The following is a 27,042-nucleotide window of genomic DNA, read 5'->3' as shown; positions in this document are numbered from 1 at the left end:
ACAGTTCACTGAAGGCTCAGATGATGGTTAGCATGTTTAGCAATAAATTATTTTTAAATTAAGGTATATACATTTTTTTTAGACGTAATTCTATTGCATACTTAATAGACTACAATATAGTGTAAGTATAACTTTTATATGTACTGGGAAACCAAAAAATTTGTGTGACTTGCTTTATTGCTGTATTTGCTTTATTGCGGCGGTTTGGAATTAAGCCTGCAATATCTCTGAGGTCTGCCTGTATCCAAGTTCATCACTTACAAGTTCTATTTTCCATCCAACAGAACACAGTTCAGTCTAGTCCTCTGTGCTTTATAACAAAGATCATCTTTCTTTCATTTTCCAATAACACATTCCTCATTTTTGTCTGAGACCTCACCAGAAACACCTTTAACACTCCTATTTCCAGCAACATTCTGTTCATGACAATATGTGTATTCTCTAAGACAATAGAAGCTTTTTCTATAGCTTTCCTCTTTCCTATGTAAACCCTCACCAGACATCCTTTAACATCTATATTTCTACCAACAGTCTCTTCAAGGCAGAACTCTTCTAGCCTCTGCTACTTAATTTCAAAGCCACATCTAGATTTTTAAATATTTGTTACAGCAGCACCTCTTACCAGTAGCTGAATTTGTATTAGTTAGCAGTCTCCAGAGAAACAAAACATATATCTACATCTATATCTGTAAATAATAAATATAGACAGAGATTGATTTTAAGGAATTGGCTCACATGACTGGGGAGCTGGCAAGTCCAAAACCACAGGGCAGGCTGACAGGCTGGAAGTTCAGAAAAGAGTTGATATTGCAGTCTTGAGTCTAAATTTCACAGGGCAACAGGCTAGAAACTCAGGGTTTTTAAGTTGCTGTCTTAAGGAAAAGTCCTTCTGCTTCTTTGCTCTAAAGGCCTCCAACTGATTGGATGAGGCCCACCTTATGGAGCGTAATCTGCTTTACTCAAAGTCTACTGATTTAAATGTCAGTCACATCTAAAAAATACCTTCACAGCAGCATCTAGACTGATATTTGACCAAACAACTGGGTACCATGGTCTAGCCAAGCTGACACATAAAATTAACCATCACAGACATTCAAAAGGTCTCAAATCACCAGGATGTTTTGAGACAGAAATTGCCAATGGCCCAGAATCGCAGTGTTCCTTCCCATATCGCTTGGGTTAAGTTTGGGCCATAGCAGATGTTAACAGTGTATGCTCAGGTGTTGGTGTGGTGACATCTCTGCTTTTGTACAGTGAGGCCCTGGGCTGGAATGAAAGAATTCATAGGCTTTAGGGGTCAGGAGACCCAGCTGGAAGTTGAGCTGTATTACTTAGTACTGTAAGATAGGTGCCATTATTAGATTGAACTGTGTGAATCATACGCCTTCCATGTGGTTCAACCTAATATAACCCCCATGTTACAGGAGTAGGAGGGTGTGGAACTGAGGGAAAGGAAGATCAGAAACTGGGCCAAGCCCTCATAGCAGAGCTGGGATTTGATCCATAGCAAGTCTGGCTCCAAATCCATGTTTTAGACACTACGCTGTAATTAGCTACTGAGTGAATCACTACATATGAAGAAATTTTGAAATGGTGCTCATAAATATAAAATGAAAATAAGCTCTAATATTCTGAACAAGATACTTTTGAAATATGTATGTGTGTATACATATACATATATGTGTGTGTGCACTAAAGAAATCCAGCAGGATGTAGATCTAACTCTAAACTGTGGTTACCTTGGAAGGGAGGAATGTAGGGTTATGGAGTAGTCAGGTGGGGACTTTAATTTTCAATTCTATATACTACAGAATCATTTGAATATTTTCAGTAAGGATGTATTTTTATAAATACACAAAATAACAATTAAAAAATAGTATGTATCTAAAGGGACTTTAAAAAATCCTTTGCTTAAAGCTTTATATAGGTTAAAAAAGAAAAGGAAAGGTTCTTGGAGCAATTTTTTTTTAAGTTTAGGTAAAAATGTTTTTAAACAGGTTACACAGTGATATCCAATTTTTGTCAGCTATGGGTGTATATATATAAATATATACATATATGTACACACATATACATATATAGTCTTTTACACATATATATATATATATAGTGTTGGCCAACAAAGTTTGTTTGGGTTTTTCCGTAACATCTTATGGAAAAAACCTGAGCAAACTTTTTGGCCAACCCAAAAGTTTAAATTGTTAAATACATAGAAAACGTCTTGAAGGCTCACTAAAGTAACAGTAGTTTTCTTTGAGTAGTGTTGAATTTTTACAACAAACTGGTGTCGCTTTAAAAATTAAAAATAATGTTTAATTATTAAAACATTAGTAGACCAGTGGTTTCTTTTCTACTTATTTATTTGGGGGGGAGACAAAGTAAATCTGTTCAAGTCATACGTTATCATCAAAGCAAAATTAGGAAATAGAATTCTGCAAAAGGAAATTGTATCAAATGAAAGTACTGCCACTGGAAATGACAACTGTTAATATTTTAGGCTAAAGTAGAATATCTCTTAGTTGACTTAGATATTCAACTCTTAGTTGAATATCTCCTAACTGAGGCTCCAGATTCTTGATGCTTCCTTTTCCTTTTTTTTTTTTTTTTTAATTGGGGTAAGAACATTTAACTTGAGATCTACCTTCTTAACAAATTTTTAAGTGCACAGTATAGTATTAACTGTAGGCACTATATTGTACAGCAGCTCTCTAGAACTTACTCATCTTGCATAACTGAAACTATACCCATTGAACACAACTCCCATTTCTCCCTCCCTGCAGTCCCTGGAAACTCACCATTCTACTCTCTGCTTCTGAGTTTGACTATTTTAGATATCTCATGTAAGTGGAATCATGCAGTATTTGTCCTGTGACTGGCTTATTTCCCGTACCATAATGTCTTCCAGGTTCATCCATGGTGTTGCAAATGGCAGGGTTTCTCTTTTTTAAGGCTGAATAATATTCCATTGTATGTACATACCACATTTTTTAATCTATTCATCAGTCGATAAACATTTAGCTTGTTGCCATATTTTGGATACTGTGAATAATGCTGCAGTGAACATGGGAGTGCAGATATTTCTTTGAGACCCTGATTTCAGTTCTTTTGGATATATACTCAGAACTGGGATTGCTGGATATGATCATTCTATTTTTAATTTTTTGAGGAATTATTTTGCGTAGTGGCTGCACCATTTTACATTCCCACCAACATATGTGAGGATTCCAATTTCTCTTCACCCTTGCCAACACTTATTTTTTCGTTTGTCTGTTTTTTTAGAGCAGCCATCCTAACAGGTGTGAGGTGATATCTCATTGTGGTTTTGATTTGCATTTCCCTGATGATTAGTGATGTTGAGAACCTTTTCATATACCTGTTGGCCATCTGTATGTCTTCTTTGGAGAAATGTCTATTTAAATCCTTTACCCATTTTAAAATCAGATTGTTTGGTTTTTTTTGCTATTGAATGATAGGAATTTCTTATATATTTTAGATATTAACCCATGATCAAATACAAGGATTGCAAATATTGTCTTCCATTCTGTAAGTTATGTTTTGCTTTTGTTGATGGTTTACTTTGCTGCTTAGAAGCTTAGTTTGATGTAGTCCCACATGCCTATTTTTGTTTTGTTGCTTGTGGTTTTGGTGCCATAGCCAAGAAATCATTGCCAAGACTGATGTCAAGTAGCTTGTCCACTGTGTTTTCTTCTAGGGGTTTTATAGTTTCAGGTCTTATGTTTACGTTTTTAATTCATTTAGAGTTGATTTTTTTGTGTATGGTGTAGGATAAGGGTCCACTTTCATTCTTTTGCATGTGGATATCCAGTTTTCCCACACTATTTGTTGAAGAGATTGTCCTTTTCCCATTGTATATGCTTGGCTTCCTTGTGGAAGATCAGTTAGCTGCATATGTGTGGGTTTATTTCTAGCCTGTCTATTCTGTTCCATTGGTCTATATATCTGTCTTTATGCCAGTACCATACTGTTTTGATTACTGTAGCTTTGTGGTATATTTTGAAATCAGGAAACATGATGCCTTCAGCTTTGTTCTTTTTTCTCAAGATTTGTTGGACTATTCAGGATCTTTTGTGGGACCATATGAATTTTAGGATTTTTTTTTCTATTTCCATTTTTAAAAAGCCATTGGAATTATTTCCAAATAGCTCAGAATAATGCATCCACTCATTTATTGATTTATCCACTCAGTTAGCAAACACACATTGAGCATCTACTGTGAGCAGGGCACTGTGGTAGTGATGACAGCATGGCTTCAGTCGGCTGCTTTGAAGCTCAGATTTACAGAGCTTGGTTCTTTCAGGAATGCTCCATGGTCTTTTAAGCCAGAGTAATTACATGAGAGGACCAGATGTCTGAGTAACTGTTGTGCCTTGCGATAGAGACCCATTTGTTAGAGAACGTGCAGAACTGTCTTTGTCTTATTACTTCCCTTTGTCTGTTATAACAACTTAATACTCCTTCCTCCCACTCACTAGTAGTTTATTTTAAAATAATATCTACTATCTAATACTTATATGGTTAAATCACTTATCACTTATGAAATGTCACATTTCCTTACCCTTGCTTTTTGTGGGTATTACTTTCTTTTACTTTTTTTTTAACATCTTTATTGGAGTATAATTGCTTTACAGTGTTGTGTTAGTTTCTGCTGTATAACAAAGTGAATCATCTATATGCATATGTATATCCCCATGTCCCCTCCCTCTTGTGTCTCCCTCCCACCCTCCTTATCCCACCCCACTAGGTGGTTGCAAAGCACTGAGCTGATCTCCCTGTGCTATTCAGCTGCTTCCCACTAGCTATTTTACATTTGGTAGTGTATGTATGTCAATGCTACTCTCTTACTTTGTCCCAGCTTACCCTTCCCCCTCCCCATGTCCTCAAGTACATTCTTTATGTCTGTGTCTTTATTCCTGTCTTGCCCCTAGGTTCATTAGAACCATTTTTTTTTTTTTAGATTCCATATATATGTGTTAGCATACAGTATTTGTTTTTCTCTTTCTGACTTACTTCACTCTGTACGACAGTCTCTAGATCCATCCACGTCTCAACAAATGACTCAATTTCGTTCCTTTTTATGGCTGAGTAATATTCCATTGTATATATGTACCACACTTCCTTATCCATTCGTCTGTCGATGGGCATTTGGGTTGCTTCCATGACCTGGCTATTGTAAATAGTGCTGCAATGAACATTGGGGTGCATGTGTCTTTTTTGAATTACGGTTTTCTCAGTTTATGCCCAGTAGTGGGATTGCTGGGTCGTATAATAGTTCTATTTTTAGTTTTTTAAGGAACCTCCATACTGTTCTCCATAGTGGCTGTACCAATTTACAGTCCCACCAACAGTGCAAGAGGGTTCCCTTTTCTCCACACCCTCTCCAGCTTTTATTGTTTGTAGATTTTTTGATGATGGCCATTCTGACCGGTGTGAGGTGATACCTCATTGTAGTTTTGATTTGCATTTCTCTAATAATTAGTGATGTTGAGCATCTTTACATGTGTTTGTTGGCAATCTGTATATCTTCTTTGGAGAAATGCCTACTTAGGTCTTCTGCCCATTTTTGGATTGGGTTGTTTGTTTTCTTGATATTGAGCTACAAGAGCTACTTGTATATTTTGGAGATTAATCTTTTGTCAGTTGCTTCATTTGCAAATATTTTCTCCCATTCTGAGGGTTGTCTTTTCATCTTGTTTATGGTTTCCTTTGCTGTGCAAAAGCTCTTAAGTTTCATTAGGTCCCATTTGTTTATTTTTTCTTATTTCCATTTCTCTAGGAGGTGGGTCAAAAAGGATCTTGCTGTGATTTATGTCATAGAGTGTTCTGCCTATATTTTCCTCTAAGAGTTTTATACTGTTTGGCCTTACATTTAGGTCTTTAATCCATTTTGAGTTTATTTTTGTGTATGGTGTTAGGTAATGTTCTAATTTCATTCTTTTAAATGTAGCTGTCCAGTTTTCCCAGCACCACTTATTGAAGAGGCTGTCTTTTCTCCATTGTATATTCTTGCCTCCTTTATCAAAGATAAGGTGACCATATGTGCGTGGGTTTATCTCTGGGCTTTCTATCCTGTTCCATTGATCTATATTTCTGTTTTTGTGCCAGTACCATACTGTCTTGATTACTGTAGCTTTGTAGTATAGTCTGAAGTCTGGGAGCCTGATTCCTCCAGCTCTGTTTTTCTTTCTCAAGATTGTTTTGCCTGGGCTTCCCTGGTGGCGCAGTGGTTGAGAGTCTGCCTGCTAATGCAGGGGACACGGGTTGGAGCCCTGGTCTGGGAAGATCCCACATGCCGCGGGGAAACTGGGCCCGTGAGCCACAACTACTGAGCCTGTGCGTCTGGAGCCTGTGCTCCGCAACAAGAGAGGCCGCGATAGTGAAGAGGCCTGCGCACCGCAATGAAGAGTGGCCCCCGCTTGCCGCAACTAGAGGAAGCCCTCGCACAGAAACGAAGACCCAACACAGCCAAAAATAAATATAATAAATAAATAAATAAATAAATAAAAGATTACTATAAATAAAAAAAAAAAAGATTGTTTTGCCTATTCGGGGTCTTTTGTGTTTCCATACAAATTGTGAAATTTTTTGTTCTAGTTCTGTGAAAAATGTCATTGGTAGTTTGACAGGGATTGCATTGAATCTGTAGATTGTTTTGAGTAGTATAGTCATTTTCACAATGTTGATTCTTCCAATCCAAGAACATAGTATATCGCTCCATCTGTTTGTATCATCTTTAATTTCTTTCATCAGTGTCTTATACTTTTCTGCATACAGTTTTTTGGCTCCTTAGGTATTTTATTCTTTTTGCTGCAGTGGTAAATGGGAGTGTTTCCTTAATGTCTCTTTCAGATTTTTCATCATTAGTGTATAGGAATGCAAGAGATTTCTGTGCATTAATTTTGTATCCTGCTACTCTACCAAATTCACTGATTAGCTCTAGTAGTTTTCTGGTAGTATCTTTAGGATTCTGTATGTATAGTATCATGTCATCTGCAAACAGTGACAGTTTTACTTCTTCTTTTCTGACTTGGATTCCTTTTTCTTCTCTGATTGCTGTGGCTGAAACTTCCAAAACTTGGAAGTGGGCAACCTTGTCTTGTTCCTGATCTTAGAGGAAGTGGTTTCAGTTTTTCACCATTGAGAACGATGTTGGCTGTGGGTTTGTCATATATGGCCTTTATTATGTTGAGGTAGGTTCCCTCTATGCCTACTTTCTGGAGAGTTTTTACCATAAATAGGTGTTGAATTCTGTCAAAAGCTTATTCTGCATCTATTGAGATTATCATATGGTTTTTATCCTTCAGTTTGTTGATATGGTGTATCACATTGATTGATTTGCGTATATTGAAGAATCCTTGCATTCCTGGGATAAACCCCACTTGATCATGGTGTATGATCCTTTTAATGTGCTGTTGGATTCTGTTTGCTAGTATTTTCTTGAGGATTTTTGCATCTATGTTTATCAGAGAGATTGGCCTGTAGTTCTCTTTCTTTGTGACATCTTTGTCTGGTTTTGGTATCAGGGTGATGGTGGCCTCGTAGAATGAGTTTGGGTGTGTTCCTCCCTCTGCTATATTTTGGAAGAGTTTGAGAAGGATAGGTGTTAGCTCTTCTCTAAATGTTTGATAGAATTCACCTGTGAAGCCATCTGGTCCTGGGCTTTTGTTTGTTGGAAGATTTTTAATCACAGTTTCAATTTCAATGCTTGTGATTGGTCTGTTTATATTTTCTATTTCTTCCTGGGTCAGTCTCAGAAGATTGTGCTTTTCTAAGAATTTGTCCATTTCTTCCAGGTTGTCCATTTTATTGGCCTAGTTGCTTGTAGTAATCTTTCATGATCCTTTGTATTTCTGCAGTGTCAGTTGTTACTTCTCCTTTTTCATTTCTAATTCTATTGCTTTGAGTCTTCTCCCTTTTTTTCTTGATGAGTCTGGCTAATGGTTTATCAATTTTGTTTATCTTCTCAAAGAACCAGCTTTTAGTTTTATTGATCTTTGCTATTGTTTCTTTCATTCTTTTTCATTTATTTCTAATCTGATCTTTATGATTTCTTTTCTTCTGCGAACTTTGCGGTTTTTTTGTTCTTCTTTCACTAACTGTAAGGTTAGGTTATTTATTTGAGATTTTTCTTGTTTCTTGAGGTAGTATTGTATTGCTATAAACTTCCCTCTTAGAACTGCTTTTGCTGCATCCCATAGGTTTTGGGTCATCGTGTTTTCATTGTCATTTGTTTCTAGGTATTTTTTGATTTCCTCTTTGATTTCTTCAGTGATCTCTTGGTTATTTAGTAGCATATTGTTTAACCTCCATGTGTTTGTATTTTTTACAGTTTTTTTTCCTGTAATTGATATCTAGTCTCATAGCATTGTGGTTGAAAAGATAGTTGATATGATTTCAATATTCTTAAATTTACCAGGGCTTGATTTGTTACCCAATATATGGTCTATCCTGGAGAATGTTCCATGAGCACTTGAGAAGAAAGTGTATTCTGTTGTTTTTGGATGGAATGCCTTATAATTATCAATTCAGTCCATCTTGCTTAATGTGTCATTTAAAGCTTGTGTTTCCTTATTTATTTTCATTTTGGATGATCTGTCCATTGGTGAAAGTGGGGTGTTAAAGTCCCCTACCATTATTGTTTTACTGTTGATTTCCCCTTTTATGGCTGTTAACATTTGCCTTATGTATTGAGGTGCTCCTATGTCAGGTGCATAAATATTTACAGTTGTTATATCTTCTTGGATTGATCCCGTGATCGTTATGTAGTGTCCTTCTTTGTCTCTAGTAATAGTCTTTATTTTAAAGTCTCTTTTGTCTGATATGAGAATTGCTACTCCAGCTTTCTTTGGATTTCCATTTGGATGGAATATCTTTCTCCATCCCCTCACTTTCAGTCTGTATGTGTCCCTAGGTCTGAAGTGGGTCTCTTGTAGATAGCATATGTATGGGTCTTGTTTTTGTATCCATTCAGCCAGTCTCTGTCTTTTGGTTGGAGCATTTAACCCATTTACATTTAAGGTAATTATCGATATGTATGTTCCTATTACCATTTTCTTAATTGTTTTGGGTTTGTTATTGTAGGTCTTTTCCTTCTCTTGTATTTCCTACCTAGAGAAGTTCCTTTAGCATTTGTTATAAAGCTGGTTTGGTGATGCTGAATTTTCTTAGCTTTTGCTTGTCTGTAAAGGTTATAATTTCTCCATTGGATCTGAATGAGATCCTTGCTTGGTAGAGTAATCTTGGTTGTAGGTTTTTCCCTTTCATCACTTTAAATATGTCCTGCCACTCCCTTCTGGCTTGCAGAGTTTCTCCTGGAAAATGAGCTGTTAACCTTATGGAGATTCCCTTGTATGTTATTTGTTGCTTTTCCCTTGCTGCTTTCAATATTTTTTCTTTGTATTTAATTTTTGATAGTTTGATTAATATGTGTCTCAGCGTGTTTCTCTTTAGGTTTATCCTGTATGGTACTCTCTGTGCTTTCTGGACTTGATTGACTATTTCCTTTCCCATATTAGGCAAGCTTTTGAACATAATCTCTTCAAATATTTTCTCAGACCCTTTCTTTTTCTCTTCTTCTTCTGGGACCCCTATAATTCGAATGCTGGTGTGTTTAATGTTGTCCCAGAGGTCTCTGAGACTGTCCTCAATTCTTTTCATTCTTTTTTCTTTATTCTTCTCCCTGGCAGTTATTTCCACCATTTTATCTTCCAGCTCACTTATCAGTTGTTGTGCCTCAGTTATTCTGTTATTGATTCCTTCTAGAGTATTTTTAATTTCAGTAATTGTGTTGTTCATCACTGTTTGTTTGCTGTTTAGTTCTTCTAGATCCTCGTTAAATGTTTCTTGTATTTTTCCATTCTGTTTCCAAGATTTTGAATCATCTTTACTATCATTACTCTGAATTCTTTTTCAGGTAGGTTGTGTATTTCGTCTTCATTTATTTGGTCTTGTAGGTTTTTACCTTGCTCCTTCATCTGTAACAAATTGTTTGGTCATTTCATTTTTTTTTTTTTTCTTTGGATGGGTGGTGCTGTATTCCTGCCTTACTGGTTGTTTGGCCTGATACGTCCAGCACTGGCGTTTGCAGGCAGTTGGATAGAGCTAGGTCTTAGTGCTGAGATGAGGACCTCCGGGAGGCCTCACTCTGATTGATATTCCCTGGGATCTAAGGTTCTCTGTTAGTTCAGAAGTTTGGACTCTGAGCTCCCACCACAGGAGCTCAGGCCTGACCTCCAGCTTGGGAACCAAGATCCCACAAGCCAGTCACTGAGGGTTCCTCCCGTCCCCTTAGGTGTCCATGGTCCCCCACCAGTGCCTGGTAGGTGCCCTAGTTGTGTCGGTATTACTTTCTTCTGTGAAACCAGTTGACATCAGTAATACTGACATTAATTGCTTAATTATGTTTGGGTTTTTTTTTCTTTCAGCAGAAACCTGTTTGTTGGCACCAACTTAAGGTAACTTATGAAATTTTGCACGGGTAAAATATTCTTCAACAAATTTAAGTAAATTGTTCTTAACTTTTTTCTTTCTCATTGTATCACTAAACAATCATGTACTGACCATCTGCTGGTGCCAAACTCTCTACTAGGTATTAGGGGTTCAATTATGACCAAACCACCTGATACTTCTCTTCTGATACATATCTCACCCCTAAAGTTCTAGGGCATGGGCAGATCTAGTAGAGAAGCATGTATATATTTAAGTCTTTGGTTCTGCACACAGAATCTTCCCATGAGAGACAGTCATTAACCATAAACGTAACAAGAAATACCATATGTTATTAGATGATTCTCACATAATCCTCTTACATGTTAATATGTTCACAGGCTTGGGATTTCATCTGATCGATTCTTTCTAATATTATTTTTCTTCTGGCTTGAATTTCTGTATGAGTCAAGAATATGCTTTTTGTTTCTAATCAGAAAATAGGTTTATAAAGAAAACACATTTCTTATGATTTTTGTGGGCTCCAATATATGCAACAACATTGTGATTTTTTTCTTAAAAATAATGGTATTTCTTTATTTTAAAACTAAGCTGAAATTCTCTTTTCTTCTGCCTTGCCTATAAGTATGCTCAGAGATTCTAAAACAACAAATGTCATGTCTGATGTTCTTTGTAGAATTTATCAGCATCTTTTTCCTAATTCTAGAGTTTATTGCTTAGCTAAAAGTTTCTCCCCTGAAACTATCATGTCTCTGGTTCCACAGTTCTGTAATTTTTTTAAAGGACCTAACCAACACAAATGCATTGTTAAGGCAGTAGACCTGTTGATGTACTTGTAACAACTTAGATCATTAATGAAGCAAGCAGATACAGTATGCTCTTAGATGAGTTTCCCAAAAGTAAATAAGTACACATATTACTCAGCCATTGAAAAGAATGAAATAATGCCATTTGCAGCAACATGGATGGACCTAGAGATTGTCATACTGAGTGAAGTAAGTCAGACAGAGAAAGAGAAATATTGTATTATATCGCTTACATGTAGAATCTGAAAAGAAATGATACAAATGAACTTATATACAAAACACAAACAGACTCACAGACTTAGAGAAGGAACTTATGGTTACCACTGGGGAAGGGATAGTTAGGGAGTTTGGGATTGACATGTACACACTGCTATATTTAAAATGGATAACCAACAGGGACCTACTGTAAAGCACAGGGAACTCTGCTCAATATTATTTAACAACCTAAATGGGAAAAGAATTTGAAAAAGAATAGATACAGGAAGGAATTTGGGAAAGAATAGATACACGTATATGTATAACTGAATCACTGCTGTACACCTGAAACTAACACAACATTGTTAATCAACTATACTCCAATATAAAATAAGAAGTTGGGTTTTTTTTTAAATAAATAAGTACACAGGCTTGGGATTTCTTTGTAGCACAAATATGACAACTCCATGTTACCCACCCTACCCCCTTGAGCATCATAAGGAGTTAATGATGATCCAGTAAGCATTATGCTTCAGTCAATAACAATCCCATATCTTTATGGAATTGGATTTTTTTGCTTAGAACCTTAATTTTTAATTAAATGGTTGTGGTATGAAGTGCATCACTTCTATGAATGATTTTTCAGTTAACATAATTATCTTTTAAAAAAACAGGAAGAAATAAGTTTAGATAGCTGATCCTCAAAAATGCACTTGCCTTTTAAGATCATTTTGTGCCTGAGTTTCATTTCAATTGTTATTTATACAACCATATATATTCTGGTGTAGCAAATTATCTGAACTAGGGTTCTAACCAACTTTAGTTTTTTTTTTTAAATTAAGGTAATACAAAGTATCTAATAACTTAAAATTCACATAACTTCCTGAGTTAAGAAAATCTCAAAAGTGATGCCTGCCTTTTCATTTTCTTATGAGTATAATTTGCAAAGTAGAAAGTTTTAATTTTGATCAAGTCAAATTTATCCATTTTAATTTTATAGCTAGTGCTTTTTGTGTCCTAAGAAATCTTTACCTACTGCCAAGGTCATGAAGATATTCTCTTATGTTCTCTTCAATTTCATTGATCTGTGTCTCTCTCTCAGTCAGTACCAAACTGTCTTGATTACTGTAGTTATATAGTAGGCCTTAATATCAGGTGAAGTGATACTTTCACTTTAATCTTCTCTTTCAAGATTGTCTTAACTATTCTAAGGTCTTTGCTTTTCTGTAGAAGTTTTAGAATAAGCTTATCTTTGTTTCCAAAGAAACAAAGTTTTCAAGGGATTCATCTGTTCTCAGTTGGCAAACTTATTAGTGTGAAGTTGTTTAAGGTATTCCCTTATATCTTTTTAATGACTGCAGGATATGTATTAATATCACCTGTTTCATTTCTTATATTAATTTGTGTTTTCCTTTTTTTAATCTTTGTCAGTCTTGCTAGAGATTTATCAATTTTATTGATCTTGTTAATCCTAGTGAAGGTTTTAATTTCATTGGTTTCTCCTCTTCCTCCTACTAGCTTTGGATTTATTTTGCTCTTTTTTTTTTTTTTTGGAGGGGGGGTTAGGGTAGAAACTTAGAGTATTGATTTAAGACCTTTCTTATTTTCTAACATAAGCATTTAAAGCTATTAATTTCTCTGTCAGCGCTGCTTTACTATGTCTCAAAATTTTTGATGTGTTGTATTTTTATTTTCATTGTTTAAGTTTTTATACCTTTGAGACTGCCTCTTTAACCCATGGAAAAGATTTACACACTTGGAGATTTTCCTGTTCTTTCTGTTATTGATATCTAGTTTGATTCCGTAATGGACACAGAATGTGCTCTATGATTTTTACTTGCTTTAGACTTAAATTGTTCTTCTTTCTCTCACTTCCTGGGGGAAGCTTACATTATTGATAGTAGAGCTTTCTTCTTTTCTAATATTTGTATTTGTGCTGTAAATTTCCCTTTTGTACTGCTTTTGCCTCATCCCAGAATTTTTTGATCAGTTATATTTCATTTTCATTCAGTTCAAAATATTTTAATTTCTCTAGAGCTTGAAAAGAATGTGTGTTTTTCTGTGGTTGGGTAGAGTATCTATAAAGGTCAATTAGGTCCAGTTGATTAATGATGTTGAGTTCAACTATATTGTTTCTGATTTTCTGCTTTCTGGGTCTTTCAATTGCTTAAAGAGGGGTGTCGAAGTCTCCAACTCTAACAGCAAGTGTGTCTGTTTCTTCTTGAAGTTCTGTCAGTTTTTGCCTCATGTGTTTTGATGCTCTGTTATTAGCTTCATACACTTTTCACATTGTTATGTCTTCTTGGAGAATTGACCCCTTTATTATGTAATGCTCCTCTTTATTTCTGATAGTTTTCCCTGTCCTGAAGTCTGTTTTATCTGTAACAAAATAGCTATTCCATCTTTCTTTTGATTAGTGTTAACATTATATATCTTTCACCATCCCTTTACTTTCGACCAGTCTGCATTTTTATGTTTAAAGTGAGTTTCTTGTACACAACATTTAATTGGGTATTGTTTTTCCATCCACTCAGTCTCTGTCTTTTCATTGGTATGTTTAGACCATTCACATTTAAAGTGATTATTGATTTAGTTGGATTAATAGCTACTGTGTTTGTAACTGTTTTCTATTTTTTGTATTTGTTCTTTCTTTTCCTACTTCTTTTTGCCTTTTTTGATTTTATTGAGCATTTTATGTGATTCTGTTTTATCTCCTCTCATAGCATATCAATTATACTTCTTTTCTAAAAATTTGTAGTAGTTTCCTTAGAGTTTACAATATACATTTTAAACAATCTAACTCCACCTTCAGACGATACACTATACTGCTCCACTTGTAGTACAGGTACTTTGTGACAGAATAATCCTAATTCCTCCCTGGCAAACTTCATGACATTGCTGTCATTCATTTCACTATTCATCTGTTGTAATCATGCAGTACATTGTTACCCTTATTACGTGAAACAAGTTAATTTTTAGATCGATTGAAAATTATAAAAATAAAAGATTTTATTTAACTTTATTCCTTCTCCAACAATCTTCCTATTTATTTATTTATTCATTTTATTCTGAAGAATGTTTTTATTTTTAAAATTTTGATTGACGTATAGTTGATTTACAATATTATGTTAATTTCAGGTGTACAACACAGTGATTCAATATTTTTATAGATTATACTCCATTTAAAGTTATTATAAATACTGGCTATATTCCCTGTACTGTACAATATATCCTTATAGCTTATTTATTTTGTACATAGTAGTTTATGCCTCTTAATCCCCTATGTCTATCTTACCCCTCCCCCTTTCCCTCTCAGTGGTAACAACTAGTTTGATCTCTATATTTATGAATCTGTTTCTGTTTTGTTACATATATTCTTTGTTTTATTCTTTAGATTCCACATATAAGCGATAACACACAGTATTTGTCTTTCTCTGTCTGACTAATTTCACTTAACATAATACTCTCCAGGTCCAACCATGTTGCTGCAAATGGCAGAATTTCATTATTTTTTATGGCTGAATTATATTCTATTCTGTATCTTAGCTATTGTAAATAATACTGCTATGAACATTGGGGTGTATGTATCTTTTCTTGTTTTCCTTGGTTGTATACCCAGGAGTGGAATTGCTGGGTCATATGGTAGATCTATTTTTAGTTTTTTGAGGAACCTCCATACTGTTTTCCATAGTGGCTGCACCAATTTACATTCCCACCAGAAGTGTGCTAGGGTTCCCTTTTCTCCATATCCTTGCCAACATTTGTTATTTGTAGACGTTTTGATGATAGCCATTCTGACAGATGTGAGGTGCTATCTCATTTTGGTTTTGATTTGCATTTCTCTGATGTGTTGAACATCTGTTCATGTGCCTGTTAACCATCTGTATATCTTCTTTTGAAAACTGCCCATTCATGTTTTCTGCCCATTTTTTAATCAGGTTGTTTGGTTTTTGTTTTTGTTGTTTGTTTGTTTTTGATACTGAGTTGTATGAGCTGTTTATATATTTTGGGTATTAACCCCTTATTGGTCATATCATTTTCAAATATCTTCTCCAGTTCAGTAGGTTGTCTTTTCATTATGTTGATAGTTTCATTTGCTGTGCAAAAGCTTTTAAGTTTAAGTAAGTCCTATATGTTTATTTTTGCTTTTGTTTCCTTTGCCTTAGGAGACAGATCCCCAAAAAATGTTGCTACAATTTATGTCAAAAGTGTTCTGCTTATGTTTTCTTCTAGGAGTTTTATGGTTTCCAGTCTTAAATTTAGGTCTTTAATCCATTTTGAGTTTATTTCTGTATATGGGGTGAGGAAATGTTCTAATCTCATTCCTTTACATGTAGCTGTCAGTTTTTCCAGCACCACTTACTGAAGAGACTGTCTTTTCTCCATTGCATACTCTTGCCTCCTTTGTCATAGATTAATTGACCATAAGTGCATGGGTTTATATCTGGGCTTTCTATTCTGTTCCATTGATGTATGTGTCTGTTTTTGTGCCAATACCATACTGTTTTGATGACTGTAGCTTTGTAGTATAGTTTGAAGTCAGGAAGCATCCAGCTTTGTCCTTTTTTCTCAAGATTGTTTTGGCAGTTCAGGGTCTTTTGTGGTCATACTGAGTGAAGTAAGTTAGACAGAGAAAGACAAATATCGTATTTCACTTATATGTGGAATCTAAAAAAAGGGCACAAATGAACTTATTTACAAAACAGAAGTAGAGTCACAGATGTAGAAAACAAACTTATGGTTACCAGGGGGTAAGGGGGGGAGGGATAAATTGGGAGATTGGAATTGACATATACACCCTACTATATATAAAACAGATAACTAGTAAGGACCTACTGTATAAATGTGAATGGATTCAGTTCCTCAAAAGAGATTCTTATGGCTTAAGTTGTGTTAAGGCAGAGAGAGAGAAGGTGAAAGCAAGAGAGGAAAGAATACCTTAAGACAAAATTACTTAAACTTTTGAAGACAAAAAGCTAAATTACACCAAAACAAGACAAACAAACAAAGTGGGAACGGCAGTATTATTATTGAACAAACTAAAATTCAAGTTGAAAAGTATTAAATGAAAAAAATAGATTAAAAAAATAAATTTTAGGATTATTTGTTCTAGTTCTGTGAAAAATGTTCTGGGTATTTTGATAAGGATAACATTAAATCTGTAGATTGCCTTGGGTAGTATGGACATTTTAACAGTATTAATTCTTCCAATCCATGAAAAGAGGGTAACTTTTATTTGTATCATCTTCAATTTCCTTCATCAATGTCTTGTAGTTTTCAGAGTATAAGTCTTTCACCCTCTTGGTTAAATTTATTTCTAGGCATTTTATTCTTTTTGATGCAATTGTAGAAGAGATTGTTTTCTTGAATTCTCTTCCTGATAGTTCATTATTAGTATCGATAAGCAACATACTTCTGTATATTCATCTTGTATCCTGCAACTTTACTGAATTCATTTATTAGTTCTAATAATTTGTGTGTGTGTGTGTGGAGATTTTAGAGTTTTCCATATATGGTATCATGTCATCCCTAGTTTTATTTAGATCTGAATTTTTTACCTATACCCTTTTCCTCTCCCTGAAGAACTCCTTTCAACCTTTCGTGCAGGACAAGTTCACTGGCGATGAATTCCCTCAGTTCTCAGTTTGCTTGAAAAAGTCTTTATACTCCTTTACTTTTGTAGGATAATTTCACTGGATATAAAATCCTAGGTTAGTGATTTTTTTTTCTTTGAGCGCACTAAATATTTCACTTCACTCTCTTCTTGCTTGCATGGTTCTTATAAGAAGTCTACTGTGTCTTATACTTGTTCCTCTATAGGTAACATTTTTTTTCTCCTCTGGCTTTTTTCTAAGATTTCCTTTTTCTCTGGTTTTCTCCAGTTTGAATATGATATTTCTTTTTTTTTTTTTAATTGAAGTATAGGTGACTTACAATGTTGCTATACAGAAAGTGATTTTCAGTTTTATATATATATATATGTATATATATATATATGTGTGCGTATATATATATGTGTGTGTATATATATATATATTCTTTTCTATATTCTTTTCCATTATGGTTTTCACAGGATTATGAATATAGCTCCCTGTGCTATGCAGTAGGACCTTGTTGTTTGTCCATTCTATATTTACTAGTTTGCATCTGCTAACTCCAAACTCCCAATCCACCCTTCTTCCACTCTCCTCCCCTTTGGCAGCCACATATCTGTTCTCTATGTCTGTGAGTCTGTTCTGTTTCATAGATATGTTCATTTGTGTCATATTTTAGATTCCACATATAAGTGATAGAATATAATATTTCTTATGTGTAGTGTTTTTGTTTTTGATTTTTATCCTGCTTGGTGTTGTTAAGTTTCTGGATCTGTCATTAATTTTGTAAAGTCCTTAACCATTATTACTTCAAATATTTCTTCTCTTTTCTCTCCTTTTCTTTCTAGTATTCTAATTATGCATATCTTGCACCTTTAGAAATTGTCCCACAGATCGTGGATTTCCTGTTCTTTTTTTTTTTAATTCCCTGTGATAATTCTAACATCTCTGTCATATCTGAGTCTGGTTCTGAGGTTTTCTTTGTCTCTTCAGCATGTGCTTTTTCTTGCCTTTTGGCATCTCTTGTAATTTTTTGTTGAAAGACAGACGTATTGGGTAATAAGAACTGAGCTAAATAGGCATTTAGTGTGAGGTTTTATTTTAATCTGGCTAGGAGCTGAGCTCTGTTTTATGTTTGCTGTAGTAGGTACTAGAGGCTTCAGATTGAAATTCAGATTCCTTTAGTGTCCTTTTATGATTCTCCTTGCTTAACTTTGGGCTTCCCTGTATACTCCTCAGAGAGCCTTCATCTTGCAGCTGTTTTTGTTTTTGTTTTTAAATGCAAAATTTTAATGGGAATGCATTTCTCTCATAACATTCTTCATTCTCTCCTATTTTCTCATGACTTTTCTTCCGTACTCCTATATAGTTTAAAAACTAGATCCTCACCTCAATATTCTGTCAAGCCCAGGCTGCACTGTTGGTAAATGAGCTTTAGGAGCATGGTGAGCCCCCTTCCCCCAGCACCCTCAGGACTGCCCACTGCACCCCCTGCAGGCCCCTGGGTGGGCCCAGTAAGATGAACCCAAGGTTTAATAGTGCTGGGATTTTATTTATTTTGCTTTATTTTTTATTAATTTATTTATTTTAAAATTTTATTTTAGAGTATGGTTGATTTACAATGTTGTGTTACTTTCAGGTGTACAGCAGAGTGATTCATTTATACATATACATATTTCCATTCTTTTTCAGATTCTTTTCGCATATAGGTTATTACAGAATATTGAGTAGTTTCTTGTGCTATATAGTAGATCCTTGTTGATTATCTATTTTATATACAGTAGTGTGTATTTGTTAATCCCAAATTCCTAATTTATCCCTCCCCACCACGTTTCCCTTTTGGTAACCATAAGTTTGTTTTCAATGTCTGTGAGTCTGTTTCTGTTTTGTAAACAAGTTCATTTGTATCATTTCTTTTAGATTCCACATATAAGTGATGTCATATGATATTTGTCTTTCTCTGTCTGACTTACTTCACTTAGTATGATAATCTCTAAGTCCATCCATATTGCTGCAAATGGCATCATTTCATTCTTTTTTTATGGCTGAGTAATATTCCATTGTATATATGTACTACATCTTCTTTATCCATTCCTCTGTTGATGGACATTTAGGTTGCTTCCATATCTTGGCTATTGTAAACAGTGCTGCAATGAACATTGGGGTGCATGTATCTTTTCGAACTATGGTTTTCTCCAGATATATGCCCAGGAGTGGGATTGCTGGATCATATGGTAGTTCTATTTTTAGTTTTTTAAGGAACCTCCATGCTGTTCTCCATAGTGGTTGCACCAATTTACATTCTCACCAACAGTGTAGGAAGGTTCCATTTTCTCCACACCCTCTCCAGCATTTATTGTGTGTAGACATTTTGATGATGGCTCTTCTGACTGGTGTGAGGTGATACCTCATTGTAGTTTTGATTTTCATTTCTCCAATAATTAGTGATGTTGAGCATCTTTTCATGTGCTTTTTGGCCATCTGTTTGTCTTCTTTGGAGAAATGTTTATTTAGATCTTCTGCCCATTTTTGATTGGGTTATTTGTTTTTTGATATAGAGCTGCATGAGCTGTTTGTATATTTTGGAGATTAATCCCTTGTCAGTTGCTTTGTTTGCAGATATTTTCTCCCATTCTGTGGGTTGTCTTTTCATTTTGTTTACGGTTTCCTTTGCTGTGCAAAAGCTTTTAAGTTTAATTAGGTCCCATTTGTTTATTTTTATTTTCATTACTCTTAGGAGGTGGATGCAAAAAATACTGATGTGATTTATGTCAAAGAGTGTTCTGCCTATGTTTTCTTCTAAGAGTTTTATAGTATCCGGCCTTACATTTAGATCTTTAATCCATTTTGAGTTTATTTTTGTGTAGGGTGTTAGAGAATGTTCTAATTTCCTTCCTTTTTTTTTTTTTACATGTAGCTGTTTAGTTTTCCCAGCACCACTTATTGAAGAGACTGTCTTTTCTCCATTGTATATTCTTGCCTCCTTTGTCATAGATTAATTGACTATAGGTGCGTGAGTTTATTTCTGGGTTTTCTGTCCTGTTCTGTTGATCTATATTTCTGTTTTTGTGCCAGTACCATACTGTTTTGATGACTATAGCTTTGTATTATAATCTGAAGTCAGGGAGCCTGATTCTTCGAGCTCCATTTTTCTTTCTCAGGATTCCTTTGGCTATTCGGGGTCTTTTGTGTTTCCATACAAATTTTAAAATCTTTTGTTCTAGTTCTGTGAAAAATGTCATTGGTAATTTGATTGGGATTGCATTGAATCTGTAAATTGCCTTGGATAGAATTGTCATTTTGACAATATTGATTCTTCCAATCCAAGAACATGGTATATCTTTCCATCTATTTGTGTCATCTTCAATTTCTTTCATCAGTGTCTTACAGTTTTCAGAGTATAGGTCTTTTGCCTCCTTAGGTAGGTTTATTCCTAGGTATTTCATTCTTTTTGATGCAGTGGTAAATGGGATTGTTTCCTTAATTTCTCTTTCTGATCTTTCATTGTTAGTGTATAGGAATGCAAGAGATTTCTGTGTATCAATTTTATCTATAATCCACTGTCCTTATGCTGGAGGCCATTTACTCTGGTGGCAAATGAGGGAGGGAAATGTTCTAAATTTTATGATTATATCATTATTTTAGTGGGCCTGTATTTCTAGGCTGTGACCGTCATAAATTTTTCTCATCTTGCATAGTTTGCTTTCCCCTCTTAGGTGGGATGGGCAGGCTAAAGGGGGCTGGGGTGGGAAGAATGCCCTTCTGCACCTGGGATAAGGCTGTGGTAAACTCTTTCTCTGGAGAACAGTCCTTTGTTATGGAGGATGCTCTGGATATGTTACATAATGACTACTCTTTTTCTCTTCCTGAATGAGCGACAAGGGGATCTTTTACGGATTTTCACCATGATAGCCTGTAGGGTTTCTATAGGTAAAACCTAAGAATGTGTGTCACCCTAACACACACACCAGGAGTATCTCACTCTCAGGCTTGTCCACACTCAGCCTCCAGCAATTCTAGCATCTTCTGTCCAGGTAAGCAAGTCTCAGCTGTGACTCTGGAGTTACCTGTCTCACCAGATTTTGAGGCTGCAGTTTGCCCTGTGACCTCAGTTCTCTGGTGAGTGGAGAAAAGTTGTTGATTTTCAATTTGTTCAGCTTGTTCTTGTTGTAAGAACAGGAGTGAGGACTTCTAGTCTCTTTATGTCGGAGATGAAACCAGATGTGTTCTCTGTATATAATTTCAATTCTTTCAAATTTGTGAGGTTTGTTCTTTGGCACAGAATATAGTCTGTCCTGGTGAATATTCCATGGGCTTTTAGAAAAAAAAAAAGTGTACTTTGTTGCTGTTGGGTGGAGTGTTTTGTATATGTCAATTAGGTATCTTTGGTTCATTGAGTTGTTCAGTTCTTCTACACCTGTGCTGATTTTCTGTCTGGTAGTTCTATCAGTTGCTAAGAGTAAAGAAGTTGAAGTTCCCACTCTAATTGTGAGTTTATCTATTTCTCCTTTTAGTGCTATTATTTTTTAACAGCTTTATTGAGAGAATTTACATATCATACAATTCACCCATTTAAAGTATACAAATCAGCAGTTTTTACTGTAGTCACAGATACGTGCAACTAATACCACAGACAATTTTAGAACGTTTTTCTCACCCTAAGAGAAACCTTGTACCCTTTATCTATCACCTCTCTCTTTCCCCATACCTAGCCCTAAGCAACTAGTTATTTACTTTCTATAGAAATTGATGGATTTCTCTGTCCTAATCCTCTGGATAGGGATAACAGGCTTTTCTTGGAGTTTTTTGGGGGGGTTGTTTTTTTTGTTGTGTTTTGTTTTGTTTTGTTTTTTTGACTCTGTCTGTTGGTGGTTCTGGGTTGGAAGCTCCTACAGCATTCTATCTGGAGTATATGGGAGGCAATAAGGAAGCCTAGGGAGTTTACCATTGCTGTGTTGCCTCTCAAGTCCCAGGGTCATAGTCTGTCTATCTTCATTCTGTCTTTCAGAGTCTTCCAATGCTTGTTTGTTGTATTATGACCGGGGTGTTTTAGTTGTAAGAGAAAGGACCTTGGAAGATTGGGGCTCCCAAAATGTATTTTGCCTCCAGAATCCAAAGGGACCCACAAGTGTGTATCTGTTTCTTCATAGTGGGCAGTTCTGGATGTAACTCTTCTTTTCTGTTTGAAACTTTACCAATGTAGCAGACACCTGAGCTTTTGCAGGCTTTCTCTCTCACCTCTAGTAGGCATGTGTCATATTAAGTATCAGGTGTGCTTGCTACTTCCAGTTTGATTTCTCCTCACCAATACATATATTAATGTCTTAGTGAAGGGACTGTCTTCCTGACCCTCCCAGAGGTTTCCAGGTGGTGGCTGAGCAGGTTAGGCCGCATTGGATCCACTTCAACATTCCCATTTCTCTAAGCCTTTGATCTCCTCCCTCTAGACTGTGCAGTGGAAGTTCTAGCATCTCTGTCTCATTGACTGTAGGCCTCTACTGAATCAAGGCTTCTATTAACCATTATAGGTACTCAAACTAACACATTAAATGCTGAGGCCTCATGAAGCACCCTTCTTGGCCTGATCCAACCTTAGACTTATTCTCACTGGCTAATGTATTATACTTAGACTCCATTTCCATGCTTACTCTCCAGATTTCTGCAAATAAAATTTGCAAGATTCTACAACTCCTTCATGTACATAATCTCTCCCAGGAGCAGCCCTTGCAATTAACTCTCTGAATCATGCTGGGATTTTGCTCTCTCTATGGCCCTAGAGGCAGTGAGTATTGTTCCTGCCTGAAGAAGATAGGAATTTCCTTTTTAGGTAACCACACCAGATGAAGTCAGTGAAATCTTTTTATTCAAGTGAATGCTTGTTTTCTTAGATGGTAAGAAGGGCTGTTTCTGACGTGAAGAAATGTTTAGAGATATTAGAGGTTTAAGGTCCTTAGCTTTGTGTCTACACAAAGGTTTCCATCTCAAGTCTTAAGTCCTCACCCCTTCCCAACCAGAACCTTTACCTTAGCATAAGAGACTTAGCATAAATATACTTTTACCTGGCATGTGATTCTGCAGCCTGTACATTCAGGCCTCAGGCATGTCCCTCCCACAGCTTCATAAAATAAGAATTCCTTTAAGGCCACCATAGAAACTTTCTGATTCTCTACCTATGCCTTGAGTTGAGAGTTCAAGAAGGCACTAAGCTTATCTTTTTTTTTTGGAAGGGAGTTGGGATTTGGGGGAATCTCTTAAAGCAGTCAAAAGAAGCCATCTCCCTCCACAATCTTTGAATTCACCATGATGCCACAGCAATCAAGTGCCACAGCAGTTGATCTCCCAGTGCCTTACCCTCCACTGGCAGTCTTAGTGATAATTTGAGTAATCGTGATACCACAACTTTGAGTAATCAGTGATGTCCCACTTTTCCCTGGTAATGAGGTCATTCATGCACTCACCAACCCAATCCCAGAATCCCACTTTGATGGACTGTTTCCTTAGGCTACTCCCTACTAAATCAATCAGGGTACTGGCCGGAAAACACAGATAAGCTGGGATTTTGAAGAGAAATTAATGGAGAAAGACTATTTACAGAAGTTCAGGCAGGGTTCAGAGCACCCACAGGATGATAAAGTACCTGGGAACTTACAGCAGGAGGAAGGTTTACCATTCTTAATCTTTTGGCATGAAGGACAAAGGAAGATCTGGAGGCTGTTGAGACTTAGAGCCAACAGGAGGGGCTGCCCAATAAAAGCTCTGGTCAGAGATGTAGAGATGGAGTGGGATAGAAATAGTCAACCTTTCCATAAAAGCAATGAAAAAACTGGCAAAACTTGTCAGAATTGAATTTTTCAGAACTCTGGAAATTAACAAAAGGCTTACAGCAATCCAGAGTGCATTTATTCAAGAAAAGTGACTGAATCTCAGAAAGAACAGAGACCTTTGTGATATTTTAACCCATAGTCCCATCTTCTAGTCTTAACCTTGAAAACCAAGAATCTGCCATCACAGTTAAAACCAGCAGCCGGGCAGCAACTGGAAAGGGGTGGAAGGAAGTTGGAGCATCTTCAAAGGGTGTTTCACTGAAAAACCCTACTTGCAAGCCTGTCTTTATTTCCTCAGTCAGAGATCACCAGCACAAAAAGCCTCTTCTCTGAGGGTATTTGTCAAAAATTGTCAAAACAATTACAGGCAATTGCTTAACTTCACAGATGCCTGAGGCAGTGGGTAACTGTTGGGGCAAACAATAGACTGGCCATAAAGCTGAAAAGGAAAATTGGGGGAGTAAGGTTTCCACAGGGGCTTTGAAAAGCACTAACGTATTCCTAGGAGTATGTAAGGTCATGTGCATGCAAAGGGATGTGAGCATGCTCAGAAAAGACCCAAGATGGCCCTGAGCTCTCACCTCTGCTTGCAGGAAGTGAGACTCTGTGCAAGCAGGAAGTGAAGGCTAAGGCAGAGTTGTCAACTGCCTGGTTGAGTGTTGAAAAGTGTGACTGGAGCCTAGTGAGAACTAGAGCCATACAGGAGGGTCCATCCAGGGAAGCTTTATCCTCACATCAGCCAAACCTAGCTGGAACCAGTTGGTAAGGGAATCCTGGATTAGTACACAAATCTAAGGCAAGAGAACCCATAGAAGTAGGTCTAGCTCTTGCCTTGAGATCTTTGATCATCCAAGATGAAATAATGGCAAAGCTTTTTTTGCAGGATTGTGGTGGCCCAGGGAAAAATAAAGCCCACGGAGAAACAAAATTATCAATGGTTGCCAGAGACTTGGCAGGGGGTTTGGGGGCTGGGGGTTGGCTGCAAGTGGACACAAGGAACATTTGGGGATATGAGAAGTATTTTATATCTGATGGTGGTGTTAGTTAAATAATTGCATATATTTCAAAACTCATTCAACTGTACACTTAAAATGGGTGAATTTTATTGTATGTTTGTATGTAACTATACCTCTATTAACTAGACTTTTTATAAAAAAGAAGAAAAAGAAAATATTCAACTTTTCTCTCTTCCTGCCCTTTACCCTCCTGCTATGCCTCCCTTGTCCTAATTCAGCCTGAAACCAGCAATCAGGCAGCTTTGGAGGTTGGGTCTGTAGAGGTCACCTTCTTGGATTACAGAGAAAGGCAAAGACTGAGTTGAGGGGTGGAGAAAAGAGAAAACAGTCAGCACAGGGAGTCCTGTGAAAACAACAGTAGATTAATCTCTCCTCACCAGAGGATAGCACTTCTGGTGGGAAAACAAGGCATCCAACAACTGGAGCTGCCCAGACTGGGATCAGAGGGCTCATGACTCGCTGCAGAAAGATGCCAAGCAGGAGTCTGAGATGAGATTCCTCTGCTGTGTGGGAGAAGACTCTCAAACTACATGATTCAGATTCTAAAATTACCTCTATAAGCAATCTGTGGGCATACATTTGTAGGATAAATTCCTTAAAATTATGTTTTTTAAGCTCTTCGATATATATGTGTTCTAGCTAAATTGGTGACTTTTTCTATTACATGATTTTTATAATGTATTTCAAATTCTGTCATTGCACTGGTTCTAGTAAGCCGAATTCAGACTGTAACATGGAAAAAGCTTACTTTTCCTTAGCTGCTAACATAGGGATGTTACGTCATCTGAAGACTGCTAATAAAATAAGCACACACATACCTCACCTGATTCCAGTGCTCAGTTTTAAAAGGAATTTACATTTCTGTTGTGTACTCTGTTGACCATACCTAATCCTTTATTTTAACAAAGGAAAAAACTGTCTCTAATGGAAAGAATTCTGAGACTTTCCTTTTGAACTCACAGTGTCCTTCTCCCCCTCTTTCCCCTTCCAGGAGGACAACTGTGAGTTTTGTGGCTTACTGCTGCTCCACCCAATGTCTGCAGACTTTTGACCTACTGAGTTGATAAACACTCAAGAGCCTCAGGAGTGTTGCCAGCTTGACACTGCAGTTGCCTGCATATCGCACAGTGTGACAGAGGGACAGGAGAGTCCAGCCAGGCCCAACAGGCCCTTCCATCCTGTCCTGTCACACTTGGAGACTGCAGGACTCTAGAAATGTCATGATCGAGCTTCAGAGCTGAAATGCCTTCACCCTTCCCCCAAGTTGGAATATATCCTTCCCCAAATTAAGAACCCTTTGTCTTCCGTGTTTTTCTTTTATGTCAGCGAGTCTCTTATGCAGACTATTTAGTTTGATGTGCCTCCCCAAATCTAATTTAGAGCAAGTTTAAGCTCCCTGAAGAACTGTAATTTGATAATACAACCAAATTAACTTTTGAACACACATACTTTCAGTGGTATCTGTAATCTTCTCATCTCTCTTTTTTTCCCAGAGAATTATTCCCCAGAGGTTATTCTCCATGTTTTTAACAAATTTCAGTAAACCCTGTGACCTCAATAGTATTGAATAGCAGTGTGTGTGGGGCGGGGGGGTGCCTGAGTTGGCTTCCAAGTTAGACTCCAGTAGGGGCTTCACGAGGGTCCTAGCACACACCCTCTGGAAAGTTACAACCTTGTTTATAAAGTTTTGCAACATATTAAGAGACTTTTGTGAGGGGTTTTAAAAATAAAACTGTAGATTATAAATGAAATACACACTTATTTTGAAAAACTACAGAAAAATAATTTTTGAATTTATTTCCTGATAAGACTTTTTTATATGAGAAGAGGGACATACGAGGCTTTAAAAGATCTGATCCTTTTCTTTCTAGATTTAAACATTTTCTGGCTACTGAGAAAGGGAGAGAAAAAACACATTAAAATGTGATCTCTGGTGATTCTTGTTAGATGGGTTATGGTTAAATTTATATTGACTTTGAAACATTTTTGTTACATATGATAAACAGGCTTCAGCTACTTCTGCTACTAGTTTTTAGCAAGGTGATTCTAAGTACAGCCTGTGCACATTTATTTAAATACCTGGTGCATTAGATCATCTTCATTTTGACCTTAGGTTTCTTATGTACTTGACACACTGTTGTCC

General features: G+C 36.4%; 1 protein-coding gene across 2 annotated transcripts in view; it reads left to right on the top strand.

Moving 5' to 3' along the window:
• LRRC28 (leucine rich repeat containing 28) overlaps positions 1-26,671 on the top strand; it is a 174,164-nt gene extending 147,493 nt beyond the window's left edge. The window contains exon 10 of one of the 2 annotated variants that reach the window (XM_068556923.1): positions 25,891-26,671. In XM_068556923.1, coding sequence (XP_068413024.1) covers positions 25,891-25,963 — 73 coding nt within the window. In that variant the 3' untranslated portion in view covers positions 25,964-26,671. The remainder of the gene's footprint in view (positions 1-25,890) is intronic. The other variant, XM_068556913.1, reaches the window with a different exon arrangement.
• Positions 26,672-27,042: the final 371 nt, after the last annotated feature.

Source organism: Eschrichtius robustus, chromosome 1 (assembly GCF_028021215.1).
Source record: "Eschrichtius robustus isolate mEscRob2 chromosome 1, mEscRob2.pri, whole genome shotgun sequence".
NCBI classification, from domain to species: Eukaryota; Metazoa; Chordata; class Mammalia; order Artiodactyla; family Eschrichtiidae; genus Eschrichtius; species Eschrichtius robustus.
The sequence above is the reverse complement of the archived record's forward strand: the minus strand, read 5'-3'. Positions and strand labels throughout refer to the sequence as shown.